The following is a 27,899-nucleotide window of genomic DNA, read 5'->3' on the forward strand; positions in this document are numbered from 1 at the left end:
TCCTTATTGCATTACAATTGACATGTTATAAACTGCGCATATTTAAAAACTTATAAGCTGGATGTAGTGGTATGTGCTTTAGTTCTAGCTACTGAGAATCTAAGGCAGGAGGATTGCTTGAGCCCAGGAGTTTTGAGACTACACTGGATACCATAGTGAAATCCCATGTCAAATAAATAAAATGTACAGTTTGACAGATTTGGAGACATTTTTTACATTTTACACCTGTGAAACTTGCTGTAATCACTATAGGGAATATACTCCTCATACCTAAAACTGTACTTATGCTCTTTTGTAATCTCTTCCTTTTCCTTCCTGGTCCCCATCACTGTTCTGTTTTCTGTCAGACCATTTTCTAGAGTTTTATATAAATGGATCATTTTGTATCCTTTTTTTTCCTTTTGGTCTGGCTTTTTTACATTCAGCAAAATTATTTTAATGTGCATCCTTATTACTGTGGTATCAAAGGTTGTGCTTTTTATTGCTTAGTATTCCATTCTATGTGTAGACTACAGTTTGTTTATCCATCACCCATTGATAGATACTTTGGTTGTTTGGGCTAACAAAGCTGCTATGAAGATATGTGTACAAGTCTTTGTATGAATCTAGATTACTTTAACTCTTGGATACATACCTAGGTGTGGAATGACTAGGTCACAATAGTACTCATAGGTTTTTGTGTTTTTTTTTAAGATGTCGATGAATCTTTATTTTATTCATTTGTTTATATGCAGTGCTGAGAATCAAACCCAGTGCCTCACATGCTAGGCAAGTGCTCTACCATTAAGCCACAACTCCAGCACCCCATAGGTTTAACTGTAAAGAAATTGCCAGACTGTTTACGGAGATGGTTAAAACTGTTAAATTTCTACCATCAGTTTGTGAAAGTTCCATTTCATCACATTGGTGTCTACACTTGGTATAATCAGTTTTATTTTTATTTATATTTTGGGTACTGGGGATTTAACCCAAGAGCACTGTACCACTGAGTAACATCCCCAACCCTTTTTATCTTTTGAGATAGGAGCTTTTGAGATAGTTGCTTAGGGCCTCTCTTTGTTGCTGAGGCTGATCTTGAATTTGTGATCTTTCTGTCTCAGCCTCTCAAGTGGCTGGGATAACAGGTGTGTGTGACCATGCCCAGCCAGTTTTTTAAATGTAAAAAAAAAATTTAGCATTTTTAATAGATGGTTTGACTTGTGGTTTCAATTTGCATTGCCTGTAACAGCTGATAATACTGAGTATCTTCTGTGCTTGCCATCCATTTATTCACATTTTCTTTGGTAAAATGTTGGTTTAAATTTTTGTCCCTTGGGGCTGGGGATGTGGCTCAAGCAGTAGCGCGCTCGCCTGGCATGCGTGCGGCCCGGGTTTGATCCTCAGCACCACATACCAACAAAGATGTTGTGTCCACCGAGAACTAAAAAAAAAATAAATAAATAAAATAAAAAATTAAAAAAAATTTTTTTTTGTCCCTTTAAAGAAATGTATTGTTCTCTTATTTTTTAATGTTCTTTATATATTCTGGGTGTAGTGTTTAAAACATTGTAATTAAACAACACTATCATCTTTTATTCTTTTTTGGGGGGGGGTACTGGGGATTGAACCCAGAGGTGCTTAACCACTGAGCCATATCCTCAGCACTTTTTTATATTTTATTCAGAGACAGGGTCTCACTGAGTTGCTTAGAGTTCACTAAGTTTCTGAGGCAGGCTTTGAACCCAAGATCCTATTGCCTCAGCCTCCCAAGTAACTGGGATTACAGGATTAATTCCAAAGGTGGGATTACAGTGCACCTTTGTTTTTTTATTTTGAGACAGTCTGGCTTTGTTGCCCCACTGGCCTCTTACTTGTGATTCTCCAGCCCTAACCTCCCAAGTCACTGGGACTATAGGCATTCTCTACCATGCTTGGCTTGTAGTCCTTACTCTTTATGCCTCATAATAGAATTTCAAAATTCATGAAACAAAATTGGACAGAAGTATAAGGAAAAAAAGAGAAATCACATCTATAGTTAAGAGATTCAGCACTTCCCCTTCCTAAAAATTGATGGAAAAGGTGTTGCAAAGTAGTAATACTTTGTAGTCCTAGCAGTTTGGGAGGCTGGAATTTGAGACCAGCATGGGCAACTCAGCAAAAACCTGTCTCAAGAAATAAAAACAGGCCTGGGGACATAGCCCAGCAATAGAGTGAGCGCCAGGTCCATGAAGGCCCTGGGTTCAAGTTCCTGTATCTTAAAATAAACTAAAGAGCAACGACGATAGAAAATCTTGGAATACCACTATAAGCCATTATAAATTAGCAATATGAAATATTTTACCTGTCTGGGGATGTAGCTTAGCCGCAGAGGGCTTTCCTAGCATAGGTGAGGCCCTGGATTTCATCCCTAGCACTGCACTGCACACACACACACACAAAAACAAAAACCTTAAAAACATCAGAGTACACATTCCTTTAAGTGAATAATTTACCAAAACAGACCATATTTTAGGCCATAATGAAGTCTCAAGTTTGAAAGGATTCAAGTCATTCTGGGTGTAGTGGTGAAAGCCTATAATCCCAGCGGCTCAAGAGGCTGAGGCAGGAGGATTTCAAGTTCAAAGTCAGCTTCAGGCAATTTAGTGAGGCCCTAAGCAACTTGGTAAGACCCTGTCTCGAAATGATAAATAAATAGGGCTGGAGGATGTCGCTAAGCACCCTGTTAATCCCCCCCCCCAAAAAAAGAAAGAAAAAGTATTTAATTAATTATAAATTAATACCAATTGTCTGGAAATCTTTAAATAACTGGAAACTATGTACTTTTAATTTATAATTTAAAGAATAAAATATTCTGAACCGAATATGAAAACAATATATTAAAATTTGTAAGCAGTTGCTAAAGTGGTACATAAAGGAAACATAGCATTAACTACCTGTCTTAAGTCAGGTCTGGTGGGACACACCTATAATCCGAGCTCCTGATGGCAATTTTGAGATCAGTCTGATTTAGTGGAATCCTGTCTCAAAATACAGTTAAAAGAAGGGTTAGAGAAGTAACTCATAGGCAGAATGCTTTCTGGGTTCACCCCCAGAGCCACAAAAAAAGGATATAAGATCAATATATAAAATTATAATTTGCCTTTTTGTATACTAGCCTCCAAAACTTGGTGAGACCCTGTCTCAAAAATAAAGAGTGACCTGGCCACAGTGGCACATGCTTATAATCCCAGTGGTTTGGGAGACTGAGGCAGGAGGAACACAAGTTCAAAGCCAGCCTCAGCAACTTAGCCCCTGAGCAACTCATTGAGACCCTGTCTCTAAATAAAAAGTGCAGAAGGGCTGGGGACATGGTTTAGTGGTTAAACGCTGCTGGGTTCACTCACTGGTACCAAAATAAATAAGTAAAAAATACAGAGTGGAGGTTGCAGCTCTGGTAGTGCTTGCCTAGCATGCATAGATCCTTGAGTTCAGTTCCCACTACCCCAACGCTGATGTACAAAGGAAGTTCTTGAACTATATTTATGCATATTTTCAGCTGTCACAGTGATAGCCCTTTGACCGCACATTTGTACATGAATTATGAACTAGGTCATGATCATTTTACTTTTCAGCTTAGAAGTTTGAGAACTAAAAGTTCATAGTGCTTTGATGCTTCAGAATTTTAGTGAATTTTTGTTGGGAAGAATCTATATTGGATCATATTGTTCAACTCTTCTTTTCTGATAGTCCAACTCTTTAGGTTTCTAGTTCTTATTTATTAGATATCTGATTTTTCTCTTCTTTATAGGTTGGGAAGGAGAAAATGCTCAAAGTGAAGATTGTGAAGATTCATCCTTTAGAGAAAGTAGACGAAGAGGCCACTGAGAAGAAATCTGATGGTGCCTGTGATTCTCCATCAAGTGACAAAGAGAATTCCAGTCAAATTGCTCAGGACCATCAGAAGAAGGAGGCAGTAGTAAAAGAGGATGAAGGACGGAGGGATAGTATGTATGATGCCAGCTTTGTTATGGGACCCTGTCATTTTATTATACATACATCTTTTAGAGTTCTCCAAAAACAAAGATGTAATTGTAGCCAGGCGAGGTTGTGCATGCCTGTAATCCTAGTGGCTCTGGAGACTGAGGCAGGAGGATCGCAAGCTCAAAGCCAGCCTCAGCAATGGTGAGGCGCTAAGCAACTCAGTGAGACCCTGTCTCTAAATAAAATACAAAATAGGGCTGGGGGTGTGTCTCAGTGGTTGAATGTCCCTGAGTTCAATCTCCAGTACCAAAAAAAAAAAAAAAGTCTTTTTTTTATATAGACATGATCTTGTTCATTTATCATTCAGAATATAACCAAAATAATCACAAAATGAATGAAGATTTACATCTCCCTAAATAATTAATACCATTGGGAAGTCAATTTCCTATAGTTGCTAAGTACTAATCCCTAACTACTCAAAATGGCAAAGTATTCTTTTTTTTCCTCCTTTTTATATATATATATATATATATATATATATATATATATATATATATATATATATATATATAAAACATTGTGAATATAACTAATGGCAGTGAGTTGTACATTTAAAAATGGTAAAATATGAAAATATAGTGTTACATACATTTTACTTCAATAAAAACTTGCACAAATATTGCCCAATATTTAGGGATGCTGAAGGAGCTGATAAATATTAGAAAATTTAATCTGTTTCAGAGTCTCGTTTTGATTTGTTTAGATATACATGACAGTAGAGTGTATTTTGACATTTTATATATCCATGGAGTATAACTTATTCTAATTAGGATCCCATTCTTGTGGTTGTACATGATGTGGAGTTTCACTGGTCCTGTGTTCACATGTGAACATAGGAAAGTTATGTCCGATTAATTCTACTGTCTTTCCTATTACCATCCTTCTCCCTTCCCTTCATTCCCTTTGTCTAATCTGGTGAATTTCTATTCTTTCCTCCTTGCACCCTTATTGTGTTAGCATCCACATATCAGGGAGAACATTTGGCCTTTGTTTTTTGGGGATTGGCTTATTTCACTTAGCATGATATCCTTTACTCTTAAAGTTGAAAATATGTGCTTATGTGTAATTGGGGTGATCAAAGTAGGAGGGGCAAATTTTATTCTAAACCTTACTGCTTCTCACAGTGCAAACCAGTGTGGTGATTTAAGGGCCTTCCTTTTGTTTTCTGTGATCTAAGTTCCTCTCATGGGAGCTGCTATAATTCTGAAATACAACAATGTCTAAAAATAAGTTTAGGTATCTGGAGGCTCTAACAATAATTTTTTGAAAGTTGAAGAACAGGAACACTGCCCACTGAGAAAATTATTCAGTCTCAGATCTTCATTTAAAAAAATTATATAAATAAGGAATTTAGCTGAATTATGTTCCTTTTGTTTCCAAAAGCATGTGCACAATGTAGTGTGTGTTAATCCATGACTGTCAGTATTAAATAATTTTGCCATATTATTCAATTCTTACAGATATTGGATTAGAATGTTGTTACTTTGGAGTGTCATATTGTGTCATTAATTCTGTGTTTTGGTTCCAGATGTTTTAGATATATGCAGATGGTTTTATATACGTACTTCCCTATAGTCTAAAGGAAGTATAACTAGTTGTAGTTGTAGCTGGCCTTCCCTACTTGTTGATATTTCAATTTTGTTTTCTGGTCTGTTTTATAAATGCTTATGTTTATGTTTTCTAGTTTTTCTCTTTAAAAAAAAAATACTTTTTTGTAGTTGTAGATGGACAGCATATCTTTGTTTATTTTTATGTGGTGCTGAGGATTGAACCCAGTGCCTCACATGTGCAAGGCAAGTGCTCTGCCACTGATCTACAGCCCCAGCCCTGGTTTTTCTCTTTTTGATACTGAAGTTTTATAACATGAGCATTAGTTACAATCCCCTGAGGTTGTTTTGGTAAGGAATTGACATTTCTAGAATCAGATCATTAGCATACCAATAATATATTACACTCATTTTATGCCTGAAGTATTGTGTACTAGGAGCCCCAAGTTTTAGGCTTTGACTTTTCTTTTTTTGGCAGTATTGGAGATTGAACCCGGGGCCTCATGCATGGTAGTCAGGTGTTCTACCACTAAGCCACATCTCCACCCGTTGAATTTTTTATTGTTTTTTTTGTGGTTTAATTATTGAGATCTAATGTCATTTGCTATTATTCAGCTAAGGAATTAATGTTATGACATATTCTGGAAAAAATTATTCGAATTTCCACAGGAATGAAAGACAAATTCTAATACCAATAGTATTTTCTCATCAGATGACACTGGCTTCTACTTATGGGGAAAACAATAATGTATTGGCCAGAAATGTCTCAACTTTGTGTCCTTCTTCCTCTCCTTCCTTCCTGTTGGGAGAAGGGCCTTGTGCATGCTGGGTAGGTGCCCTCTACCACTCAGCTATATCCTCAGCTCTAGCTTTGTGTTCTTAATGTCATCATGAATTTTTGTATTCTTTCTTATCATAGTAAGAGGGACTCTCTTTTCTTCTCTTGGCCAAAACACTTGTCCTTTGAAATGTATTTGTTCTTTCTCAAGGAGTTGGGTTAACTTTTATTCTTATTCTCAACTTATTATTAATAAAGTCTCATTTTCTAAAAAGAATAACATGTCTCTCTTGATCATCTTGTTTTCTTTCCATTCAAGTCAATGTTCTTTTTTAAAACAAACAAACCTGTATATTTATTCAGTGTTATTAATGCTCACAAATCTACAGTTTGGGGATTTTTTTTAAAGGGATGGTTTATTACAAAACTGTAGTATCCATCAAATCTGAGAATGTTATCGCTACTTATTGACCATCAGTTTATTCCTTATGCTGTTGTGGTCTAAATTGTGTCATTTTATGGCTAAAATAAGGTTACAAGTAATCTCTTTTGTTGTTGGTGGTGGTATTGTTATTGGGTATTGAACCCAGGCATTTTACCAATGAGCTACATTCCCAGCCTTTTTTATTTATAATTTTGAGACAGGGTCTCTCTATATCGCTAAGAGCTTTGCTAAATTGCTGAGATTGGCCTTATAATTGCAATCTTCCTGCCTCAGCTTCCTGAGTTGCAATGATTCTAGGTGTGTGCCACCATGCCCAGCTGCTTCTTGATTGTTTAATCTGGAGATTGCTTCTTGGTCTGGTTTACATTTCTGTTATATTTGACACTGATGGTTGCTCTCACATCTTTTATATTATTTTATACACTGTCTCCTAGTTCCTCAACTACTCTGTTTCTTTACCTTTTCGTTTTTTTTTTTTTTTTTGCCCCTGCCATTCCTTGGATTTTTTCCCAGAGGGTTCTATCTTTGTCTTTTCATTTTTTATTTTACATACTGTTCTCTATCAGTGATGCCCAATTTAAACTCTGATCTGTAGGTAGGCTGATGATTCCCTAGGTCAGACTTGTATAGTAACTTCAGGCCTGATCTTCAACTTGTATGGTCCCACAGGCAGCTCAAATGCAGCACATATAAAGCTAAATTGACCATCTCATTTTTGTCTCCTCAAGGCAATTTAACAAGAATCCTGCTCTTCTCTCTTCCTTTTGTTGCTCTTCTCTCTTCCTTTAAGTTAATGACACCACCATGTACTTGGTCTGAAAGGCAGAAAATTTGGAAACCTTTAACATTCCTACCTGTAATTAACACCAAGTCCGACTCCTAAATGCCTCTTGACTCTTTCATTCTCCATTTCATTTATATTAATTCAGATATTTGGCATTGTGTCTTCTGATTTCCTTATTTTCAGCCTTACCTTCTCATTTTATTCATCTTGTAATTGCTGAAATTGTTTTCTTAAGTTTTTTCACACTGGTGATTTTTAAAAATGCACATTTAGTTAAAACAAAATTTCTTCTCTGAGCTGGGTAATGGCTCATCTCTGAAATCCCAGCTACTTGGGAGGCCAAGGCAGAAGGATTGCAAGTTTAAGCAAATTGTCAAGTTGGCAAAACCTGTCTCAAAATAAAAAGGGCTGGGAATGTAGCTCTGTGGTAGAGTGCTCCTAGGTTCAATCCCCAAAACTTTCAAAACAAAAATAAAAAACCTAAAACTTTGATTTCCTAGTGCTCACAAGACAAATTATAGTCTCTTTAATGGTGTATGAATCTTTTTAAAATCTAGCCTCAGTTTACCACTAGTCCGATTTTTACTGTACTGTAAGTCTGTATCTCTGAACAAGACATATTTTGGGTTTTTCATGCCTGCCTTTCAGACTCAAGTTTTCTCTATTCTCTATTATATATATATATTAACCACTATGCCCAGCTCAAAGAAGAAATTTTGTTTGAACTAGATGTGCGTTTTTAAAAAATCACCTGTGTGAAAACCAACCTCTATTATAGTATTTAATTAGTATTGTAATTATTTATCCTCTTATAGACTTTAACTCCTTGAGGTAAGGAGATAATGATTCATCTTTGGGCCACATCACCCAGTGTTGGTGCAGAATAGGTGTAAGATTATTGTTAATGAATGGATGAATAGAATTAAAACAACAAGCTTTTTCATGAATTTTTGTTTATTTGACTAGATGACAGAGCACGTAGATCTCCACGCAAACTTCCTACTTCATTAAAAAAGGGAGAAAGGAAATGGGCTCCTCCAAAATTTCTGCCTCACAAATATGATGTGAAACTACAAAATGAAGATAAGGTTAGTTGGCACTTTATGTTAAATCTCTTATATGTGATAGATGCTGTTTAAGAAACTGTTACAGGGTTGGTTTTCTTGGAGAAAATGTGCTGAAGAAACATGTTAATGGGTGTCTTTGTATAACGCATTCTAAGTGGTGTGTACTATTAGTAATTATGACTTTAAGTTGTTGTATTTTTATCTGTAGGAGATACCAGGCATTTTCTTTATTTAAAGGAATTATAAGAGTATAAGAGAACATTTGAGCTTCTCGATTTGAAAATTAAGACTCTATTCCCAGTGGTTATAGACTTCCCAAGGAGATAGCTTTTTCCTATTAAAAATAGAACTAGCTATTTGTGGGTGGGGGTTGTAGCTCAGTGGTTGAGTGTTTGCCTTGCACGTGTGAGGTACTGGGTTCCATCCTTAGCCCCACATAAAAATAAATAAATAGGGGCTGGGGTTATGGCTCAGCGGTAGAGCGCTTGCCTATCACGTGAGAGGCCTTGGGTGGGTTCGATCCTCAGTACCACATAAAAAGTAAATGAATAAATAAAATAAAGGTATCATGTCCAACTACAACTAAAAAATTAAAATAAGTAAATACATACACACACAAATAAATAAATAAATAAATAAAAGATTGTGTCCATCTACAACTAAAAAAACGGTTTTTAAAAAAATTTTGTAGTTTTAGATGGACAGAATGCCTTAATTTTATTTGTTTATTTTTATGTGGTAAATGGGCTCCTCCAATCAAACCCAGTGCCTCACGCATTCTAGGCAAGCGCTCTGCCTCTGAGTTAAAAGAATATTTTTAAAAAAGTACAGCTCTTTGTAATATACTTAAACTCAGAAGTTGAGTCAACTCTAATTAGTGCTCATATAAGGAATCTTGTAAAACTGTAAGGTAATAACCCACAACAGTAAATATTCTGAAAATAGTATTACCTTTTATTAATTCTGTGATGCTCTGGATTTTGTATTTTCTCAGCCCCTATATATAAATTTTGTTGGGGTGGGGAGTTGTGTGATGGTTGGACCCAGGGCTTCATACATGCTAGCCAAGTGTTCTACCTCTGAACTACACCTGCCCCAGCCTTAGTTTTTATGATTTTATTGTGTCTAGAATTGGGACTTTTTTATTTGTGGAGTTGGAGATTGAATCCACGGGTGCTCTACCACCGAACTGTATCCCTAGCCCCCATGCCTTTTTCATTTCTTTTTTAGTACCAGGTATTGAACCCTGCGGTTCTTAACCACATCCCTAGCTTTTTGGGGGGAGGGAGGGTATTAGCGATTGAACCCAGGGATGCTTAACCACTGTTCTGCATCCCCAGCCCTTTCTGAATTTTATTTATAGATAGGGTCTCATGAGTTGCTTAGGGCCTCTCCAAATTGCTGAGGCTGTCTTTGAACTCATGATTCTCCTGCCTCAGCCTCCCAAGCCACTGGGATTACAGATATGTGCAGCCATACTTGGCTAACATCCCTAGCCTTTTTTTTTGTTTTATTTTGAGGCAGGGCTTCACTCAGTTGCTGAGGCTAGCTTTGAGTGTGATATCCTCCTGCTTCAGCATCCCAGGCCACTGGGATTACTGGCATGGACCACCACATCCAGCTAAAAGGGTGTGTGTGTGTGTGTTTGTGTTTCTTTCTTTCTTTTTGAACTGTAGGTCAAACCCAGGGTTTCACACCTGCAAGGCAAGCACTTTACCACAGAACTACATCTCAGATCCCTAGCACTCCCTCTATTTTGGGTACTGGGGATTGAACTCAGGGGCATTCAACCTTTTATTTATAAGTCACCTGAGCCATAGCCCCAGCCCTATTTTGTATTTTATTTAGAGAGAGAATCTCACTGAGTTGCTTAGTGCCTTCTAGTTGCTGAGGCTGGCTTTGAACTCGTGATTCTCCTATCTCAGCTTCCCAAACTCCTGGTCCCTCAGCCGTTTTTTTTTTTTTTTTTTTTTAATATTTTTTAGTTTTTGTAGATCTTTATTTTATTTACTTATTTATATGTGGTGCTGAATATCAAACCCAGTGCCTCAATGTGCTAGGCAAGTGCTCTGCTGCTGTGATACAACTGCAGCCCCAACCCTAGCCCCACCCACTTTTTTTCACTAGAACAAAATCTTTATTACTTTATTACTTAGTATAAGAGTAGTAGAAGCAATTTTGTATGATACACAGAGTTACATAACATTATTAGCTTTTATTTATAAGTCACCTGATTTGCCAATCAAATAGTAACAAAATAACTGATAATGTCTGGCCTGGGACTCTCCCAACTCAATAACCTTAGAACCCCAGCCCTTTTTATTTTTTATTTTGAGACAGGGTCTCATTCCAGGGCTGGACTGGAACTTGTGATCCTTCTACCTCAGCCTCCCAAGTCTCTGGTACAGGCGTGGGCCAACTTCCTGGGCTATATTGCAGTTCTTTTGCCTCTTTGTTTATAATGTTTTTTTCCCATCTCAAAATATTGACAAATCTCACACCATTGTGACTCATTTGTGGTATAATTAGTGATCTGCAGAAATGACTAGATTATTAGGATTTCTATATTTGAAGGTTAAATACAATTTTTCATTAAGTTTCTTGCCTCTTATTCAGCAAGCACCTAGTTAAAACATTCTAAAATCTCAACCACTTCTCTCATTCAGGTTTTGATTGGTGAGTGTAAGTTGATTTGCTCAAAGGTAGTAAATATTGGTTAATTAGAAGATAGAAAATGCAAATAAGAAAAAAATGATCTTTAATCTCAAACTCAGATAATTGGTGACTATTGATCTGATTAATGGTGGTCAATTCTTAAGTGACTTGAAAGTAGGAATATTCTATATTATTTTGTAATTTACTTTTAAAAATTTACTATTTGGTCAGCATCTGTTGTGTCATTAATTTTTCTTTCAGAACATTGCTCTTAGATTGTAGTGTGTGGGGTGGTCAGTAGGGCATGCTTATTAAATATGTACGTTCCTGACTTTACCTCCAGAGCTCCTTCTGGCTCATTAAGTTTGTGGGGAGGCCCAAACAGTTCCTTTTACCCTAGGTGATTTGGGTGAATTTGTCCTGATTAAGAAACTTTTTGTTTTTTTCAAGGCTACAAGATTTCCATTATGTATATGTATTTTAATTTTTAAAAATGCGTTTTAACCAGACGTGGTGGCGCATGCCTATAATCCCAGCAGCTTGGCTCTGGAGACTGGGGCAGGAGAGTCAAGAATTTAAAGCCAGCTTCAGCAACTTAGTGAGGCCCTAAGCAACTCAGTGAGACCCTGTCTATAAATAAAATACAAAACAGGGTTTAGGGATGTGGCTCAGTAGTTAAGTGCCCCTGGGTTCAATTCTCAGTACTGAAAGAAAGAAGGAGAGAAAGAGTCCCATATTGATGAACTTTTGTGTAATAATTACTCTCCTTCCTCCGTTTTTTTTTTTTTTTTTTTGTGCTGGGAATCAGACCCAGGGCCTTGTACATACTGGACAAGTGCTCTACTACTGAGCTATATCCACAGCCCAGCACCACTTTTTGATGTTAAAAGTAGTTGAAAATTTCTGTATTTACATGCTTAGGTAAATTCTGTTTTGTTTTTATTGTTGTTTTTAAATATATTGTTGATGGGCCTTTATTTATTCATTTATTTATTTATATGCTGTGCTGAGAATCAATTCCAGTGCCTCACACGTGCTAGGTAAGCTCTCTACTATTTTTTAGTTTTAGGTGGACACAATATCTTTATTTCATTTTTATGTGGTGCTGAGAATCGAACCCAGTGCCTCACGCATGCTAGGCGAGCGAGCCACCTCTTGAGCCACATCTCCAACCCCCCAGGGTAAATTCTTAACTGAGGAATTATGGGTTTGAAGGGTGTTCACATTTTTAGGTAATATCAACAAATTGCCTTGGGATATCTTTAAAGTTAGACATTTTATCTCTAAATGTTATTCTGCTCTTTCTTCTAATTTATAACCTTATTTCATAGATGGAATTGTGTTTTCTGGAAAAGATGTAAATTTTTGTTCTTATTGGTTAATTGCCATGGTATCCTAGTGGTGAGTTATTTATTATTTTTCACCTAGATCATCAGCAATGTGCCAGCAGATAGCTTGATTCGCACAGAGCGCCCACCAAATAAGGAGATACTTCGATACTTTATACGGCATAATGCCCTACGTGCTGGTACTGGTGAAAATGCACCTTGGGTGGTAGAAGATGAATTGGTGAAGAAATATTCCTTGCCTAGCAAGTTCAGTGACTTTTTACTTGATCCATATAAGGTAAGGTCACTATTAATTTTGGGATAGCAGAATAAAGCACAAGTAGATGAGTTTATTCTCTCTGACTCCAATAAGATTAGATTATAGCAGATTTTGAATTTTCTTTTCTTTTGGTACTGGGGATTGAATCCAGTGGTGCTACATCACTGAGCCACATCACTAGCCCTTTATTCCTTATTTTGAGAAAAGGTTTCACTAAGTTACTGAGAGTAGTCTCAAACTTAAAGTCCTCCCCCTGCCTCAGCTGGCGTTACAGATGTGCACCATTGTGCCTGGCCAGATTTTAAAATCTAACATCATATAATGATTTTGAAAATTTCTAGATATGTGTTTCATTAGGCTGTGATAATGGGGGCTGTAAGGGGGGGCACATTGAATAGCTTCTCTTAATTTGATTTATTTTTTGCTATGTATGAATAATTGAAAAAGTAAAACTATACAACATTTTTTTTCCCTCTTATATTCTTTTTGGAAACAAAAATGTTTTGTGAACGGATTCTTAAAATGAAAACTTTGTATTGTATATCAGGCAAGATGATCAATTATTACTGGCAGCTGTGGGAAAAAACCTGGAAACTATATTACTTTGAGTGATATGTTAGTAGTAAATAAATCTAGCATCTTTCTCTTCAGAATGATATTTTCTCCCTTGAATCATCTCATTTTATCTTCAGAACATTTTTATGGAATTGTATAGTGTATGTATTATTTTACAGATGGGGAATCTGAGATCCATTCTAATTAGAAGTGGATAACAAGATCCCAGACTTTGGCCTAGGATGATTGTCTTTTCTGTCTCAGAGTTCCTCCAATAAGATTTAGGGGGTGGGGCTGTGCTGGGCATCAAACATAGAGCCTCTCAAATGCTAGGCAAGTGCTCCATCACTAAGCTGCATCCCCAGCCCAAATTCTTTTTTTTTAATGTAGATTTTTTAGATTTCTCATGTTTCTTTTGTTGGTAAATTTAACTTATCAGTATACTGGCTGATATTTTCATTTTGGTCTTTAGATCAGAATAGGATTAGGACATGTTCAGAGTCTATCCCACTGGGAGAGTGTGTGTATTCTTGAGGCCTTGGGTTCAGCACCAGAGACAAAACATTAAAACAATGTCAGACTTTTGGATTTCTTCCCTTTTCTGCTTTTTTTTCTGGCAGTACTGAAGATTGAACCCAGGGACTTGTACATGGTAGACAAGTACTCTGCCCCTAAACTATCTCCCCTTCTTTTTTTTCAAATCACATCTATTTATCTATCTATCTATCTGTCTATCTACCTACCTACCTATTTATTTTTTGTGGTGCTGAAGATTGAACCCAGTGCTTCACATGTGCTAGGCAAGTGCTCTGCCACTGAGCTACAACTCCAACCCCCTCCCTCTTTTAATTATTAAAAATTAAGAACCCTTCAAGTCATAATTAATAACTAAACAACCTTAATTATCTTACATTAATTATGTTGACATAAATATATTGAAAACTAATTTTATTTCTGTAGAACATTGGTAAAGATTTCTTCCCAAGCTGGGACTGTACCTCAGTGGTAGAGCATAAGACACGAGTTCAGTTCCCAGCAAGACAGTCTCTCTCACACACACACACACACACACACACACACACACACACAGACTTCCTCCCATATTTCAGCATTTAGCAAGTGTTGTTCTAGACGAGCATCGTTGAACATTATCATCTATCATGTCTTACCTTTTTATTATTTTCTAATAAAGACTCATTTATGAATTAGCTTATTCTAGATCAGAATGAAAATTTCCATGAATGATAGTTAGTCTGAAATTTTAAAAAAATATTTGTATTAAGAAGATTGGAGCTCAGTGTCATTTTATTGCCACAGATGATACAGCTTTCTGTGGTTATCACACAGAATTAACTATATGAAAATCCTTATATAAGTTCACCTCTGAGTGGGATTTAGACTTTGGATAACTTGAGCCCTTAAAATCTTAGTTTTTTAAAATCTTACAGCTATATTTTTATGTATTTTTAAAATTGTTTATGTTTAGTGATTCAAGTATATAAATAACATGACGAGATTACTATTTATGAGTAAGAGGTCTTCTGGCTTATTAAGAGAAAAAAGCTGAGCTCAACATTATGTAGGAGCCAGAGATTAGAATTCTGTTTACTTACATCCCAAGGAAATCTCTGAAGATAACTGCTATTCTCAAAAATTTTTAATGAGGGCATAAATCACTAGTTATTAAATTTAGCTATAATTCAGATTGCAATTAGGATGTGCATGCTTGCTTATATTAAGCTACTGTATAAAGGCAGTGAGTGATTTTACTTAGAAATTGAGACTCATATAAAATACTGGTCTATAAAATCAGGAGCATGTACACATCTTTATTTTCTTTTTCTATACCTGAAAGCAGTAATTTCTTACTCTGTGATACTCATTGTTTGACATTTCACTGATTGTCTTCTGTGTTTTGCATATAAGCTATGTGTTTTCCTTTCTTAAATTAGTTTTCTTAAAGGGCCTCTGATATCTTATCAGGGTAGAACAGAATAGTGAACCCAGATAAGTAGACCATGAAACAGTGCTTTGGATTCTTTCTTCATTTAAAGGAAGTTTAAAATAATATAATGAGTGTTATCCACCCTTCCCAAAGGCATGCAAAATTTTCTCTGTCTCCTCTTTGATTTTTGTAAAATATAATTTCCTACCAGGCTACTGAATACAGCTGCTAGAGAGCAAGGTGTGTCCTGGGAAGAGGAATCAAGTTCTGAGCATCAGCTTTAGGAAAGGATCAGTGGGAGAGTGCTCAAGTTGGAGAGTGCAGAATTACCTAGACAAACAGGAGCGTTGAGTGGGGCCTAGTGTGATGATGATGATGAGGCTGTGTTTTGTGGTCTTGTAAACCCTTTCTAGAATATAAGTTCTACCTGACTTACTCAATTTGTATCCTGTAAGTTTGGCATGGCACATTGCATATAATGGGCATATGGCTGTTTAATTCATTTCTTGAAGAAGTCATTTTTTGAGAAAAATGCCACTGACATTTGGGTTTTGGGGCTAGCTAAGTTTTTATAGGCCTAATGACTTGGAAGAATGATTTACAAAGCAACTAGATGCTAAAATGATTTCTCTTCTGCCATCTTAGCTGCTCATTTCCCTCTACCTATGCAACAGCCCTATTTTTTTCTTAGTTTCTCTATAATGTTTGAACTCTATCTTTGTAATGATGGGTGCTAATAGGGAAACCTTTGAGTAAAGAAATAAGAAGAAAATGATACTTCTAAAAACATCCGGAAAAATTTTTTTGATGACTGTTGGTCATATAAATTCTAGATCAAAAGACATTTGTAAAAAAAGACATTTGGAGGGCTCAGGTTGTGGCTCAGTAGTAGAGCGCTCGCCTAGCACATGTGAGGCACTGGGTTCGATCCTCAGCACTACATAAAAATAAAATAAAGATATTGTATCCACCTAAAACTAAAAAGTAAATATTAGGGGGAAAAAAGGACATTTGGAATCCTGAAATAATTTGGACCTTTTTTTAGCATTTTTCTTACTACATTTTAAAAGCTTTTTATTTTGAAGTAATTTCATAAGAAATTGGAATACTAAAGAATTTCCATGTATTCAATAACATTTCTTGAATATTATAACCTTTATCATAACTTAATATAACCCAGTTAAGTATAAATCTAGATGTCCTCTTAAAACATACCTGAGTATGTGTTTCTTTTTTTGTGTGTGTAAGTTTACTGGGAATGTAACCCAGGGGCAATTTACCACTGAGCCACATCCTCACCCTTTTTACTTTGTTATTTTGAGATAGGGTCCTACTAAGTTACTTAGGGTCTGACTCAGTTGCTAAGACTGGCTTTGAACTTGTGATCTTCCTGCCTCAGCCTCCTGAGTCACTGAGATTGTAGGTACACACCACCACACCCAGCCTGAATATGTGCTTTTTGAAAATAAGGATATTTTCTAATGTAACTGTAGTATAGTTATCAAAATCAGGAAATTAACATTGAAACAATACAATAATCTGCAGTTATAACTCAAATTTTGCCTAATAAAAGCCTCTGTCATCCCTTCCTTTTGTTTTGTTTTGTTTTGCACTGAGCATTGAACCCAGGGGTACTTAACCACTGAGCCACACACATCACCAGCCCTTTTTAATATTTTATTTTGTGACAGGATTTTGCAAGTTGCTTAGGATGTTGCTAAATTGCTAATGCTAGTTTTGAACTCACAGTCCTCCTGCTTCAGCTTCCTGAGCCACTGGGATTACAGGTGTGCCTCATCACACCTGGCTAGTATTGGAAATTTAACCCAGGACCTTACTCACTGAACTACATCCTGAGCCCTTTTTATTTTGTTTTGAGACAGAGTCTCACTAAGCTGTATGGGCTGGCCTTAAACTTGAGATCCTCCTGCTTCAGCCTTTTGAGTAGCTGGGATCACAGGTGTATACCACCCTATTCAGCTAACCTTGGTGTTAAAAATATATATATGTTTATATTAATATATTAACTCTTTATTTTATTCATTTATGTGGTGTTAGGGATTAAACCTAGGGCGTCTTATGTGCTAGGCAAACGCTCTACAGCTGAGCCGCTACCCCAGCCCCTTTTTAATATTTTTTTAGTTATACATGGACACAATATCTTTATTTTTTTTTTTTTAAACTCTTTGTTTATTTATTATTTTTATGTGGTGCTCAGGATCGAACCCAGGGCCTTGCACATGCGAGGCGGGCACTCTACCGCTGAGCCATAACCCCAGCCCCACAATATCTTTATTTTGTTTATTTATTTTTATGTGGTGTTGAGGATCAAACCCAGTACCTCACATGTGCGTGGCAAGCGCTCTGACACTGAGCCAAGACCCCAGCCCCAACCTTGGCATTTTTGAATAACATGAACTAGTTATTTTGTAGGATGCCCTTTGATTTGGGTTTGTTTTCTTATTAGGTTCAGATTAGGAATACCACAGAATGGATATATTTTTCTCAGAAGATCAAATCAGAAGGCACCTAATATAATTTTAATTTGTCCCATTACTAATGGTTGAAATGCATTTTAAAATATAATTCTCACTTGTCCTAATAACAAGCTTTTTAAGTAGGTTCCTAGCTCTAAGATTTCTTCTGTTTTTTTTCTCCCTCCCTCCCTCCCTCCCTCCCTCCCTTCCTTGCTGAAGCTGGCCTCAAACTTGCAACCTTTCTGCCTCAACCTCCCAGATAGCTAGGATTATAGATGTGGGTCATTGTACCTGGCTAAGAGTTTTCTTAATTAAAATTTTGCCTTTAAGGTTCCCTCTTGAGTTAGAGACAAAAGCAGAAGTACTTAAACAAACAAACAGGGGCTTGGGATATAATTCAGTGGCAGAGTGCTTTCCTAGCGTGCTCCAAACCCTGGGTTCAAACCCCAGCACCATAGAAAATAAAATAAATAAAGAGAAAGAATATTATTTTCAAAATTCTTTAAAAATACTTCAGAGTAACACATTTAGAAAATTGGCTGACAAATGCATATAGAGATTGAGATTGCCCTCAGATCCCAAACATGAGAAGAATGAAGTAAGAGTCTGGTATTGATTGCCAGAGTTTTCTAATCTAAGATTTTGTATATTAGATAATACTGCTTATTATTAAATTCAGCATTTTAGATGTTATAAATGGTTTCTTCACTTTTTATTTTACTTTTTACCAACAAACATGATGTTTATGATGGTGGCATATTCTACGCAACAGGACAGATGTAGGATTGTTTATACCCTTGTTTTTTCTGCCTCCCCCATTGCTGAGAACACTCATAAGTATGATTACCTGTTTGGCAATTAGGAAGGGCCTTGACCCTGCCAATCTGGGTATTCATTCTTCTCTTCTCCCTGCCGTTATACTAGTCTAGAAGGCGAATTGCGCAGAGTGGGGCAGAGGGGAGACCCTTAGCACATAAGTGGTTTTATGCTTTTTCAGATCCCCCTGAGTCCAGCCGTGCCGGCTCCCTTGGGCTGTGACTCCCCAGCATACCCATGCTGAGATGACCCAGTTACTGAAGGACTGCTCACGCGGGAGCCGGCCTATTGGGAGGGGGTTGGGTGAGTTAATTTTTTTCATTTTTCAGAAATACGAATTTATGGGGCTGGGGATGTGGCTCAAGCGGTAGCGCGCTCGCCTGGCATGCATGCGGCCCGGGTTCGATCCTCAGCACCACATGCAACCAAAGATGTTGTGTCTGCTGAAAACTAAAAAAAAAAAAATTAAAATTCTCTCTCTCAAAAAAAAAAAAAAAGAAAAAGAAATACAAATTTATGGTGTGGTTTGTCCATACACACACAAACACAAAAAAAGCCCACACCTTACAAATAAAAATGGGTGGCTGTACCCTCTCATAACAAACCTTCACCTTGTATTACTGCTTTATAATAGTATGCTTCTGAGTCAAGTTAAAGAAACTTATTCTAAATTTGAATGTTTTTAAGTAGGAGAAATACAATCAGTAAATTAAGAAGAGATCCAGTTAAAATAGATCCTACTAAAAGATACCTATTTAAATGCTAAAAACAAAACAGTCTCATTATTCTCTTTTTCAATACTAAATTTATTTTAGGATAATTTTTAAGCAATAGCTTGTTCTAAGCATTAGAAACATTATCACTTTTTATGGCTGTGCTATGGATATTTTCCAAGGTTGCCTGAATAAGATGGTTCACTTTGGGAGACAACATGTTTGTTTTTAGTTCCTGACCAGGTAGTGTTGGATCTTTCTCTGTGATTTAGAGGGTATTTTCTGATATAGTATTCTTTTTAAAGTACTTATAATTAGTGTCCAGCAGGAGAATGGAATTTGTGAAATAACTTACTTTTCTTTACTTACTTATTTATTTTTAACATTTTCAAATTTGTCCTGGGGAGCTAGGACAGGGAAATTCTGTACTGGGGAAATGTGTTCTTTTAAGCACTATACCTCTTCGTCAGCCTGTCCTGAGGATCACTGGGAAACAAAACATCCAGTTTTAAACAGAAAACAAAAAGGCAGTCAGTATAATTCTTAGAAGGCAGATTGGCTTTTAAAGTTAGAAAATTTAGCCAGAAGAAAAAAGAAAGAAAATTTAGCCAGAAGAGAAATTTGTTAAGCGTAGCTTATTCATGCAGAGCAGACCCTACTTCTATAGAAGTCTTGTATTGCTGTTTCTGTTTCTCTGATGATTCTGCCTTTAATGTTTAAATTTTTTCATTCTGTTTTTTTGTTTTGTTGTTGTGTATCGTTAGGGCCTGAACCCATGCTAGGCAAGTGCTGTACTATTGAGCTACATACATTCCCAGCCCTAGTGTTTTGAGTTTTCATTGGTCACAGCTTATTAAATTTTACTACATCTTTTGCTTTACTTCTAAGAGCATAGGGATTCTTCAGTGTTCTCTCTTTATTTTACCTTAGCTATTTCCCTGTAGCCTTTTTTAGTGGCTTCTGATTTCATATTCCGTAGTCTCTGGCTGGGGGATTGGTTTGCCTGCAATCTTGTTTTATACTAGCTTGTCATACCTACTGTCTCCAGGCTGCTTCTTTACATGTTGCTTTTCTCAAGTTAGACCTATTAAAAAACTTGAAGTTTCGGAATTTTGTGTGTTTGTAAAACTCCTTTTGGCAGCAGAAGTCAGGTATTCTGTAGGTTATGTAGTCTTTCGATCCTCTTAAAACTTTTTCTGAAATAGGCTATAGTTTTTGCACTGCTTGGTATTTCATTCAGTTTATGTTTTAGTTATAAGTCTTTTCTTTTTTATTTGTAATTACAATCTTTAAATCATTAAAATCAGATGGTTTTATTTTTAAAGTACAGATTTAGTTATTTAGTTTTGCTACTGGGTTGCTTTACCACTGAGTTGCCCCAATCTTTCTTATTTTTTATTTTGAAATGGTGTTGTTAAGTTGTCTTAGGGCCTCAATAAAGTTGCTGGCACTGGCCTGGACCTTGTGATTATCCTGCCTCGGCCTCCAAGTCACTGGGATTATAGGGGTATGTGCCTGGGTGAAGAACACATTTAAATAGAGAAAGAGTGGTATTGTGACAAATGGAAGGGGTTCTAACCTATTAACTAATTATGTGTGATGGAGATGGAGGGGTGAGAGTAGGTAGGAGAAGCTACATTTCTAGGAGACAGGGAAGAGGAGTAGGCTAAGGGAATACACCATGAACAGGGGCCTGTCGGGGGTCCCCATTTCAGTTGCCTGGTGGTAGAATTGGAGAGAGGCTACTTGTGTATTTTATCCTAGCCATGTTAGAGCTAAATGTGAACCAGTCAGGATTATGGTTTTTCCAGGTAAATATAATAGAAGAAGAGAGACAAGGGAATTGTATATTTAAATTAAGATTGATTAAATGACTGGAATTTAAACTGGATAAAGAAGGATGAGCAGAGCCAGGTGGTGCATCCGTAGTGCCAGCTACTCAGGAACTGAGGCAGGGACCTGGGCAGCATATCAGGACCCCTCTCTTTAAGGACAAGAGGTTGAGGGTGGTGAAAATGTAATAAAATAAATGGATTTAAAGTCTTGGGAGATTGGAGGATTGTGTGGTTGGAGTACTAGTGGGAGAGAATTTGAGAAATATAGGCTGTTCAAAGAGAAAATGGTATGAAATTAATGAGAATTTAGACAGCTCATAGTTAAATGTATTCATGGAAATGAGTTACTCAGTTACAGGGAAAGGACAGAGAGGAGTTTGAGAAACCAAGGTCAGGAGGTTTCCTTATCTGTGAGCAGTTTTTATATTTTTATTATACTTATGGATACTTTTATTAATAAAAGATGCCTGAATTTAGACAAAAATTTTGAATATTACACTTTATACTTAAGATCATAGCATGCTGTGATCCAGAATAAAAGTTTAAAGCATTAAAATCCAGTCCTACTTCATAGCAGTTCTCTTCTTCTGGAAGTGCTGGGCCTCAAACCCTGGACCATGCTTGGTCAGTACTTTACCACTACACTCCCCCCTGCCCAAGGGCAGTGCTTTTAAAATTACTCAAGTATTACTGTTTTTTAGTTATTCCTTATCTGGTGCCTGTGGGTGATGGTCTCCGAAATTATATGCATAGTTTTTATGTGTTGTTTCCAGGGATAAGGTTCAGATTTCATTGAAATATTTAAGAATACATAGAGCTACTTATGTAGCAAAAACGTCTAATATCAGGGACTGGTGATGTAGATCAGTGATATAGTACTTGCCTGGTATGTGTGAGGCCCTGTGGTCAATCCTTGGCACAAAGTAAGCAAATAAACAAATGGTTTAATCTCAGAGTGTAGACTTTTTCCCCTGATGCTGTGGCTCGAACCCTGGGCCTCATGTATGCTGGGTAAGTACTCTATCATTGAGCTGCACTTTCAGTCCCACAGTATAGATTTGTAAATCTTGTTATTCAGAGATGTTTGTATTGATGTGGCAAAAACATTAGCTAACAATAATGTCTTTGCTTTTTCAGGGACAGTGTCTATGAAGAGAAGTGAATATATAGTTTTACTTGAATACCTGAGGATGAGGGCCTTTATGACCTTGATTTTTTTAATATTTAAAATTAATTTTTTCCCTATTCTTAATTTCTAGTATATGACTCTCAACCCTTCTACTAAGAGGAAGAATACTGGATCCCCAGATAGGAAGCCCTCAAAGAAATCCAAGGCAGACAGTTCTTTGAGTTCACCATTAAATCCTAAATTATGGTGTCATGTACATTTGAAAAAATCATTGAATGGCTCACCACTCAAAGTGAAGAACTCAAAGAATTCCAGATCTCCAGAAGAACATCTGGAAGAAATGATGAAGATGATGTCACCCAACAAGTTACATGCCAACTTTCACATTCCTAAAAAAGGCCCACCAACTAAGAAACCAGGGAAGCACAGTGATAAACCTTTGAAGGCGAAGGGCAGGAGCAAAGGCATCCTGAATGGACAGAAATCCACAGGGAATGCCAAATCTCCCAAAAAGGGTTTAAAGACTCCTAAAACCAAAATGAAGCAGATGACTTTGTTGGATATGGCCAAAGGCACTCAGAAGATGACACGAGCCCCCCGGAATTCTGGGGCCACACCGAGGTCCTCCAGTAAACCTCATAAACACTTGCCTCCTGCTGCTCTGCATCTGATTGCCTATTACAAAGAAAACAAAGACCGTGAGGACAAGAAGAGTGCCCTGTCCTGTGTTATCTCCAAAACAGCTCGTCTTCTTTCCAGTGAAGATAGGGCTCGCCTCCCGGAAGAATTGAGAACTATTGTACAAAAGCGCTATGAGCTTCTAGAGCATAGGAAGAGGTGGGCCTCTATGTCTGAAGAGCAGCGAAAAGAATATTTGAAGAAGAAACGACAGGAACTAAAAGAAAAGTTGAAGGAAAAAGCCAAAGAAAGAAGAGAGAAGGAAATGCTTGAGAAATTAGAAAAGCAGAAGCGGTATGAGGACCAAGAGTTAAATGGCAAAAGTCTTCCAACATTTAGATTGGTGGATACCCCTGAAGGGCTGCCCAACACCCTCTTTGGGGATGTGGCCCTGGTGGTAGAGTTCTTGAGCTGTTATTCTGGGCTACTCTTACCAGATGCTCAGTATCCTATTACTGCTGTGTCCCTAATGGAAGCCTTGAGTGCAGATAAGGGTGGCTTTTTATACCTGAATAGAGTTTTGGTCATCCTGCTGCAGACCTTACTACAAGACGAAATAGCGGAAGACTATGGTGAATTGGGAATGAAGCTGTCAGAAATCCCGCTCACTCTGCACTCTGTTTCAGAGCTGGTTCGGCTCTGCTTGCGCAGGTCAGATGCCCAGGAGGAAAGTGAGGGCTCAGACACAGACGACAATAAAGACTCGGCACCATTTGAGGACAACGAGGTACAAGATGAGTTCTTAGAGAAGCTGGAAACCTCTGAGTTTTTTGAGCTAACATCAGAGGAGAAGCTGCAGATCTTGACAGCACTGTGCCACCGGATCCTCATGACGTACTCAGTACAAGACCACATGGAGACCAGACAGCAGATGTCTGCAGAGCTGTGGAAGGAGCGGCTTGCTGTGTTGAAGGAGGAGAACGACAAGAAGAGAGCAGAGAAACAGAAGCGGAAAGAAATGGAAGCCAGAAATAAAGAAAATGGCAAAGAGGAAAATGGGTTAGGGAAAACTGATAGGAAAAAAGAAATTGTAAAGTTTGAGCCCCAGGTAGATATGGAAGCTGAAGACATGATTAGTGCTGTGAAGAGCAGAAGGCTGCTTGCCATGCAGGCCAAGAGGGAACGGGAGATCCAGGAAAGGGAAATGAAAGGTAAGATTTTACACCCAGAGAAAAGGGAAGGCCTTTAGAAGATGGTAAAAGATGGGAAGTTCGTAGAGAAATGGGATGTCTCTGTCAATTATTTGCTTATTTCTGTAACAACCCAGAACGAGCTAGGTATGTAACATATATTATATAATCATATTATGTGTGTGGATGTTGCTGGGGATTGAACCCAGAGTCTTGCACACACCAGGCAAGCACTCTCGCCCAGAGCTGTAGTCCTAGATCTAGGCTTGTAATATTTTAGACTGTTTGGCCTAGAATTCTGCAGTTGATGATAAGTTAATGCCATGGTGGCATCTTTTCTGGTTTTGATAAATGCCCAAACCCACATATAGACATATTGAAAACAGCAGATTGCTCTTTGGAATTGCTGACTTGGGTTTGAATCCTTTTTGCTGTATTTCTTTGGCAAGTTATTTATCCATGCCATACTTTTCTCATGTTTGGTAAGATTGAATGACAAGGTATTTGAAGCCCTTAGCACAGTTGCCAACTGAGATAATGATTTTCCTTTATTATTATTTAAGAACTAAAAAAATCTTGGGCTTTGATGGCACCATCAGATCTGAACTATTTATTTTATTTATTTAATTTTTATATGTTGCTGAGGATCGAACCCAGGGCCTCATGCGTGTTAGGTGAACACTTTACCACTGACCCACAACCCCAGCCCCACATTCCTTTATTTTTATTTATTTATTTATTTTGTGGTGCTGAGGATCGAACCCAGGGTCTCACACGTGCTAGGTGAGCACTCTTTTGCACAACCCTAGCCCCCAGATCTGAACTTTTAAGAAAAAAATCTTATCAAATAATTCTCACAACACACAATTCACCCATTTATCATATACAATTTAGTGTTTTAAAATGCACTCACAGATATGTATAACCATTGCTACAATTATATAATATTTTCATTACCTGTAAAAGAAACCCCACTCTCCTTAGCTTATTGTCACCCCATTTACCCGTCTTCTGGAGCCATAAGTAGCCTATTCTAGACGTTTCCTATAAGTGGAATTGTTTTAGTCAGCTTTGTGTTGCTGTGACCAAAAGACTTGACAAGAACAACTTAGAAGGGAAAGTTTATTATGGCCCACAGTTTCAGACATTCTGTCCCTGGTTGGCCAGCTGCATAGCTGTGAGCCCAAGATGAAACAACATCATGGTGGAAGGGTCTGGCAATTGAAGGCAGCTCAGGGCATGGCAACCAGGAAGCAGAGAGAGCTCTCTGTTCACTAGGGGCACAGTGTCACCCCTTGGTGACCTGCTTCCTCCAGCCCACACCCTACCTGCCTGCAGTTAACCACCCAACTGACTCATGTCATGGATTAATCCACTGATTAGGTTATAACTCTCGTTACCTAATCATTTTATCTCTGAACCTTCTTAGATTGTCTCACACGTGAGATTTTGAGGGCCACCTCATATTTAAACCGTAACAGTAGTCAAATAATAAGTACTTTTGTGACTTTTGCTCCCCACCTAGCTTGATGTCTCAGAAGTTCACCATGCTGTCGCATGTACAGCTTATGCCTGCCAGGTGCATTTGTGCATGTCTGTACTCTCAACTACTTGGGAGGCTGAGACAGGAGGATTTCAAGCTTAAGGATAGCCTGGGCAACTTAGTAAGACCTTGTCTCAAAATAAAAAATAAAAATGACTGTAGACATAGTTCAGTAGTAGAGCACTTCTGGGTTTAATTCTCAGTTCTGTAAACAAACAGAAAAACATGCCTCATTAAGGAAGCCATTCATAAGATCTTCTGTTTCTCCTCCAGAACGTCAGTGGACATTTTAGGTTGTTTCAACCCTTGGGGTATTATGAATAATGCTATTGTAAATATTAGGACAAAAGTTTTTCTGTAAACATATATTTTCTTTTTTGGGGGGTACATCTTTAGGAATGGTATTGCTGTGGAACTGCCAGGCTGTTTTAATAAAGTGACTGCATAACTTTATTCCTACCAGCAGTGTCTGAAGATTCTGATTTCTCCACTTCCTCACTAATACTTGTTTTTGTCTTCATGGTTATAGCCATCCTGGTGGGAGTGAATTGGTATCTCATTATTTTGATTTGCATTTCCTACATGACTAGGGATGTTCCTATTGGCTATTTGTGTATCTTTGGAGAAATGTTAATTTCAGATCTTTTCCCATGATTAAATTGGGCAAAAGATCTGAATTAACTTTGTGGGCATGGTGGCACATGCCTATCATCCCAGCTACTCAGGAGGCAGTGGCAGGAGGATCACAAATTAAAGGGCAGCCTAGCAACTTAGCAAGACCCTGTCTAAAAATAAATCGAAAGGGCGTGGGGTATAACTTAGTGGTAAAGTATTCCTGGTGCAATCCCTAGTACTGCTTCCTGCAAAAACAAAAACAAAGTTGTCTTTTACTTACTAAGTTGCAAGACTTTTTAAAAGATATTCTAGATACAACTCCCTTATTAAACACATGTTGTAAAATGTTTTTGCCCACTTTGTGAGTTGTCTTCACTTTCTTGATAGTGCCCTTTCAGGCATAAGTACTTTTAATTTTGGTGAGATCCGGTTGTTTTGAAATGTTTTTTCTTTGGTTGCTCATGGATTTGATGTTATACCTTGAGAATCCAATTCCTAATCCAAGATTGTAAAGATTTACCCCTGTGTTTTCTTCAAAGAATCTTCTTTTAGTGTGCTGGGGATCAAACCCAGGGTCTCTAACACACTAACTGCAAATGCTCTAACTCTACTGCTGAGCCACACAGTCAGCCCACATGGTCTCTTTTTATCGTACCTCTCATATTTATGGCTAATACCAGTCCATAGGTCAAGATTAATTTTTTAAAGGTAACAAATTCCATGTTTCATTCTTTCGCTTTGGTTTTTCAGTGCCTGGGATCGAATCCAGGGCCTGAAGCATGCTGTGCAGGCACTGTACCACTAAGTCACACCCTCAAGCTCTTCCGTGTAATTTACATAAATAGAATTTGTCTTAATTTTTAAAAGTAACTTCTGTTGACAGATGGATTTTTCATATTCTCACCATATTGTAGATGTTATCAGTAGAGGATCAGAGTTTAAAAATTCGACATTGTAAATAGCAGTGTTCTATACTGTTCAGTAGCAATTTGTGACAGGGAAGAACTTAAAAGACAAGGTGAGTGGAGTTTTTTTGGTTGATGCTGGTGAAAGAAATTTCTAACAGAATAGAATAAGCCCATGTAATTAATAAACAGAAGTGAACTGATTAAAAATGTTTCCATCATTTACAGTAGTGACTTGCCAGATAATTAGAAAACTGTTATTCAGTGTACAAAGTTCCTCTCCCCCCCCCCCCCGTGTGTGTGTGTGTGTGTGTGTGTGTGTGTGTACACGCAGTGTTGAGGATTGAACCAAGGCCTTATGTGTGCTAAGCAAGCACCCTGACACTGATTATAATTGTCTACCTGGGTTTCTGTGTCCTAGCTTTCTCTTCTTTTTTCTTGTCAAGGATATTAAGCTGAATTACTGTCTAAATCCTCAGGACTGAAATATGTTTTATTTTGAAGTGGTTATTTAATTAGTTATTTTTATCCTGATTTTTTTGAGGATCCTGTGACTGGTAAGTAGGACTTCATGAAAATTTGAGGAATATAGGAGGATCAAAAAGAAATTGTTGCCTTACATGTCATTTCATAGATGAGAATTTGGAGAGAGAAACTGAGGTTCTCTGAGCATCT

At 37.4% G+C, this 27,899-nt stretch overlaps 1 protein-coding gene across 4 annotated transcripts in view; it reads left to right on the plus strand.

Annotated features, from left to right (window-relative positions):
* Baz1b (bromodomain adjacent to zinc finger domain 1B) overlaps nt 1-27,899 on the plus strand; it is an 82,408-nt gene that overhangs the window by 21,261 nt on the left and 33,248 nt on the right. For all 4 annotated transcript variants that reach the window (XM_027948452.2, XM_027948450.2, XM_027948451.2 and 1 more), the window contains exons 4-7: nt 3,767-3,962; nt 8,520-8,641; nt 12,704-12,901; nt 22,484-24,182. In XM_027948452.2, the coding sequence (XP_027804253.1) occupies nt 3,767-3,962; nt 8,520-8,641; nt 12,704-12,901; nt 22,484-24,182 (2,215 nt within the window). The remainder of the gene's footprint in view (nt 1-3,766; nt 3,963-8,519; nt 8,642-12,703; nt 12,902-22,483; nt 24,183-27,899) is intronic.

The sequence above is a fragment of the Marmota flaviventris genome, chromosome 19, assembly GCF_047511675.1.
Source record: "Marmota flaviventris isolate mMarFla1 chromosome 19, mMarFla1.hap1, whole genome shotgun sequence".
NCBI classification, from domain to species: Eukaryota; Metazoa; Chordata; class Mammalia; order Rodentia; family Sciuridae; genus Marmota; species Marmota flaviventris.